Source organism: Microtus ochrogaster, linkage group LG5 (assembly GCF_000317375.1).
Source record: "Microtus ochrogaster isolate Prairie Vole_2 linkage group LG5, MicOch1.0, whole genome shotgun sequence".
In the NCBI taxonomy this organism is placed as follows: domain Eukaryota; kingdom Metazoa; phylum Chordata; class Mammalia; order Rodentia; family Cricetidae; genus Microtus; species Microtus ochrogaster.
This window is the reverse complement of record NC_022031.1, coordinates 888,653-894,652: the sequence shown is the minus strand read 5'-3', so window position 1 is coordinate 894,652 and position 6,000 is coordinate 888,653. Positions and strand designations below refer to the sequence as shown.

The following is a 6,000-nucleotide window of genomic DNA, read 5'->3' as shown; positions in this document are numbered from 1 at the left end:
GAGAGAGAGAGAGAGAGAGAGAGAGAGAGAGAGAGAGTGAGTGAGTTAGTTCCTGGACAGCCAAGGCCATATTGAGAAACCCTGTCTTGAAAATCACCAACAACAAAGAGTACTCCTCTGGGGCTATAAACACAATGCTGTTGATCTCCCAAGTGGGACGTGGACAGGGAGGGGATGGAATGGCAGCCTGGGGCAGTCAACCTTTCAATTTCTACTTTCCCATTTCTAAACTGAGCTGGGGCTTTATGATTCCTATTTCTTACCTGTGTACAAAACAAATTACAGTTGCTCTCTAGGACAGCAAGACCTGTCTTACCTTTGTGCTTCTAGTGTTTAACATAAATGACCTTTACCTATTTGTTGAATAAATATTTTAGAAAGAGAACATGTACTTGATATTTTTAACGTGTTCGATATACTTCAAAAGTTGACCTCAGAAATCATATTAGATCTGCTAAAATTCAAATAAATAACGCTGACTATATATAGACAGAAAAATATTTAACAATAAACTGACAATGCAAGATTAGAATTAAATTTAAAAAACCACACACTTCCAGTTCCATGCTTTTCTGTATATACCATTCATGATTAACAGTCAGAAATACACACTTAGGGAGACTGTGCAGTGGACTAAGGCCCTTGCCTCCAAGCACTATCAATTGACCGGTTCCCCGGGACCCACATGATAGACAAAGTCAGTTCCCAGTTGTCTTCTGACCTTAGCGTCACATCGTGTACACACAAATAAATCAAAGTATTTTTAAAAACATTAAAAAATATTTACAATTCAAATTAAGAAACCCACACTCCAAATTTCATAGAAGTCTTCTAATTCTTAATATTAGCAAAGATAACTTGTAGAAATTATGAGAAGCTGTAATTCAACATACCTAAGAGTTAATAAGATCTATTTCGAACAAATACTTAATGTTCACTAATATCTTTGGTATATCATTCCATAGATGAAGGAGAAAACAGTTGAGATCAAACTCATCAAAAGGGCGACCTATGACACAAACAACTCTGGGATCCAGAAGAGCCAGCTTGATTAGCATGTGCCAGACCAAAATCCCAATATTTAGGGAAATAACCCTAAATCAAAGACTTACTCTTAAAAATTAAAACAAAATGGCTCATTTTCCATAGAAAGCTGTTTGTGTGTTGTTTTACAGCTTTACATTCTTGAACCCAATTTCTAAACAAAAAATTGGGTTCTATTAAATACTAAGACAGTAGTAATTCTCCATACAATCAATAAATAAGTAATTTATTTAAAAGATCTTCAAAATTCTCTATTGCTCAAAAAAAAAAAAAATCCAAAGGCATGCTGGGCACTTGGGGGATAGGGTCAGGAAGATCTGAGTTCCAGGCCAGCCAGGGCTACAGAGTGTGACCTGACTCAAGCAAAACAAAAAAAGGTGTCCCTCAAAAGTACAGGGCGTGGCCAGCATATTCAAGGCCCTGTGTTTGATCTCCAGCACCTGAAAGGGAGTGGCAGGAGCCAATAACTTTTACAAGCAGTGCCACCTGTTCATCCACCATTAATTTTAAAAAGTTCAAATATGAAGTTGAATTTACATCTTATATTTCACCTTTAGATGTTAGTATTTTGCCCACATTTTATCCGCTATTGTAACATGTTCTTTTTGCTTTATGCCTAAATACAATACATATATACTATACACAAATAAAAATGTGTGTGTACATATATATATATATACACATATACATTCTTCTACAAAACCAGATGTATACAAATTTTAAACTGAATACTGCTAACAAATACATAGCCACATTTCCAACTTCTTCCTAAAAGGGCAAAAGCCCTTGATCCGATCAAGACCGTACTGTATTGAGTTCAGTCTCCTTTCAGCTAGTGGTTCCTCTGTATGTCTTTCTTTCCAGCCATTAGGGCTTGGACTGCTTGCTGTGAAATTTTCTCCGCACAGATAAGATTCAGGTTAAACATTGTTCAAAAATACTTCCTAGGTTGCTGTGTACCCAAAAGTGTATCACATCAATAGGTTCATACCATTTCATTAAGTTGTTTTCAATGACAGTCATTCTAAACAGTCGGTTATATTAATGCTCCTCAGATCTCGTTAGTGTATCTATACCTCTTCCTTCTTGGTATCAATTTGTATTTACCAAGTTCCTAAAGTCATCACAACCGTAACTAATCTCAGACTGGTCTCTAAGTGGAAGCAACTACACACAAGTAGCAAAGAACCTACGGTAGACTTCAGTAACCATGTACACTAGCACTCCACAGCCTTCAGGTCCTTAGATATGTTCTTGCTAAAAATCTTACTGTACCTACCAGCATCACCTGCATCTTGACCACTGCAGGCTTCTGCCAATAAATTTGAATTCACGGTCCTATCGCCATCAGACCCTGAGAGTAGTGCACCGTCCAAATCTGAAAATGATACAAGAAGTTTATTTACAACCACGGCATAACAATTCACCCAAGAACACTAGTTTCTTTCTAGACCTCTTTTGTTTATGATGCAGGCCAGTTAAGAGGCCTTCCAGTATTGTGTATCCACCACATGAGCAATCCTAAACCAGAGAGGCATAGCTACAGCAGTACAAACAAATGTAAAACTCCAGGTGAAGCAAAGACCCGAACTTTCCTACTGTCAATACTTGCTAAACAGACGTAACACTCTATGTCCCTAACGTGTGCCAAGAGTATGAACTTGCAGAGTCTCTCCTTTTACCACGGGTTCCAGGACTTAAATTCAGGATGCCAGACCTGCGTAGCAATCTCTTACAAGTCTTCTCACCAGTCCTGTTATTTCTGACTTTCCGTTAATTGTGAAAACTGTGCTAATAATGTGAAAATACTTTTAATTAAATGTTTTTTGTGATGCTGAATATTCAACCAGGGCTCTGTAGGTCCTAAACATCCTAGGCAATACTACCTTCTTTACAATGTCATCATGTAAGATGAGACAGAACATACTAAAAACAATGACAACATCATTTTACTTTTTATATGAATATAATGCCTGAACGCATGTATGTGCACTATGTTTGTGCCCATTTGAGCTCCTGGAACTGGAGTTACAGATAGTTGTATGCCATGATGTGGGTGTCAGATAATGAGAAACAAAGACCATGAGAAAAGGCCAAGTATATGAAAGGGCCCCTGAATTATTTTTATCCCATTCACAAAGTATTTATAACACTCTTACGATAATACTTGGAAGATTAACAGGGCAAGTGGAAAGAAGGAAGGCTTGTGTTGGGAATCAAAGAATGAGGGAATGTTTTATGAAATGTGACTATAACATGGAAGAGTGAGAAATTGAGTAAGAATTATTTTAGGAGGTAAAAGTAACATCTTTAAACGCTGCCAGAAGTCACTGAAAGATGTCAAAGATACTCAACATATATCAACAATGAGAAGAATATTTTTAAGAATCCAGAACTTGCGGGTGGAAAGAAGGCTCAGCAGTTAAGAGTACTGGCTGCTCTTTCAGGAGTCCTGAGTTTAATACCCAGAAAACACCTGGTGGCTCACAACCACCTATAATGGGATCTGATGCCCTCTTCTGTCATGCAGATGGAGCACCATGCACATAATACATAAAATAAAATCTCTAAAAAGAAGACTCTAGAACTCCAGGTAGGAGTATTCAAGAGAACAGTGCTGAGTGTGCTAGTCTCGAACCAGTAATTCCAAATCCTTGAGAAATGAAGACAGGAAAACTGACCTGAGTTTGTGAAAACTGATAACACAATTTCAAAATCCCAGGACCTACATGAAATGTGCAGTGAGTGTGTCTGCAACGCAGTAACCCAGCACTGTTTTGGCACTGAGAAGATTGTTGGGCATTGCTAGCCAGGTTCAATGACAGATCCCGTCTCTCAGGGGACAAATGAGCAGGACACAGCACCCTCAATACCAATACTCTTGAAAAAAATAGGGTATAAACTGACAGCAGAAAAAAATTTAAAAATAGTAAAATTCCATTGCACAAAAACTCTTAGAGACTATGATCTATACAAGTTTCATTTTCATATAAACATATCCATAATTTATTACCATGGCATATAAAAAAGCATGCAGTTACTTAAAAGCAAGCCCTTTATTTATCATAACGAAAACGGGTATTTTTCTTTCTCTTTCCTATTCAGTAATTTCATTTACAACACAAATGTTATAAATGCTAATTTCTTAGCATCCTAGAAACTTGTTTTCCTTCACCCAAACTCACTGATTCAAGAGACTGACTGCCCTGTCTTGTTTATACTGGGCTTCACAGTTTCTTCTTCTCACTATTCAAAGACATATTTCTGTCAACAAATAGTCCTTAATACACTCTAGTTTCCTCAATACACTCTAATTCTAATTAAAAAGATCAAACCTCTACCTGAGACACCTCCGCTGCCCAAGTCATAAAACAATTTCACAACTCACTATCTGGCATACAAATATATACTACAGCCCTAACCTAACTAACTCACCTCTCGTCCACTCACTATGTCTTCTACCCTCTTGTCCACGCACTCCAGCTTCTTGCTACCCTGCCATCAATATCTCTGTCCCTCTCCCGACAAATTCCCCTACAACACCACACCAACTCTCACTGCATTCTCTCCCAAATCTTTTCTGGGCTGTCAGCCCACCTCCCATACTGGAACCTTTCTCATGATTCCTAAGCACCCAATAGATCATGAATTACTACTTACAAATTAGTTTAGGTAAGATATTCTTAGTCTTAACCTCTAAAATGTGCTTGGTATCTTGAGATGTAAATTTTGTTTCCAGACTCTTTATGATGTGGAAAGGAATTTCCCAGAAGTATCATTTGTTATACTGTAACCTTTTTCAAAGAGTACAGTTTTGAGAACAAAAATTTTCAAATACTCTGGCTGGAGTGTGATAGCTCAGTTACTTATAAACCAGTGCTGATAAAATGGAGACAGGCAGATCCCTGATATTGCCTTACCAGCCGATCCAGCCCACCTGGCAAAGCAGGTTCCAGGCAAGTGAGACTCACTTTAAAAACAGAAAAGGGGGTGGAAATAAGGTGGATGTGCACACCTGTCTACATGCAGACATAGATATTCAAAACAGAAAACAGCCAGGCAGTGGTGGTGCATGCATTTAACCCCAGCACTAGGGAGGCGGAGGCAGGCGGATCTCTGTGAGTTCGAGGCCAGTCTGGTCTATAGGGCAAGTTCTGGACAGCTTGGGCTGTTACATAGAGAAACTGTCTTGAAAAAAACAAAACAGGAGAGATGCCTCAGTGGTTAAGAACAACTGGCTGCCCTACCAGAGGACCTGGATTCAATTCATCCACTTATAGGATCATGATCATCTTCCAATTTTCAGTTCTTGTCTAGCTTCCATGGGCACCAACCATGCACATAAAAAACTGACATACAGGGCTGGAGAGATGGCTCAGAGGTTAAGAGCATTGCCTGCTCTTCTTCCAAAGGTCCTTAGTTCAATTCCCAGCAACCACATGGTGGCTCACAAGCATCTGTAATGAGGTCTGGTGCCATCTTCTGGCCAGCAGGCATACACACAGACAGAATATTGTATACATAATAAATAAATAAATAAATAAGTAAGTAAGTAAGTAAGTAAGTAAATAAATAAATAAATAAATAAATAAATATATTTAAGCGGGAGACCGGGGTTCGATTCCCCGACAGGGAGCCAAAAAAAAAAATATTTAAAAAAAACTGACATACATGCAAACAAAACACTCAATGCAAAAATTAAAAAGGAGATAAATTCAACAGTCTGGGCAACTTACTATATTGCTGTCAGAAGCAAATAGTATTATATAAACTTGAGGGGTAGGATGATATGATAGGTACTCAAAGCCCCCAGTTTGCCTTGCATTACCAAAACACAACTACTTCTCCAAACTTAGAGGTCCACATTAATAGTATTCAAACAACTTATCGCCTGCAGCAAACAAATCACAAAAAAGCTCTCTTACGGATTAGTTCACATAAGGCTTCTTTCTTCAG

General features: G+C 38.3%; 1 protein-coding gene across 2 annotated transcripts in view; it reads right to left on the bottom strand.

Annotated features, from left to right (window-relative positions):
• Positions 1–6,000, bottom strand: part of Zbtb10 (zinc finger and BTB domain containing 10) — a 32,526-nt gene that overhangs the window by 4,406 nt on the left and 22,120 nt on the right. For both annotated transcript variants that reach the window (XM_026786776.1, XM_005361803.2), the window contains exon 3: positions 2,324–2,422. In XM_026786776.1, coding sequence (XP_026642577.1) covers positions 2,324–2,422 — 99 coding nt within the window. The remainder of the gene's footprint in view (positions 1–2,323; positions 2,423–6,000) is intronic.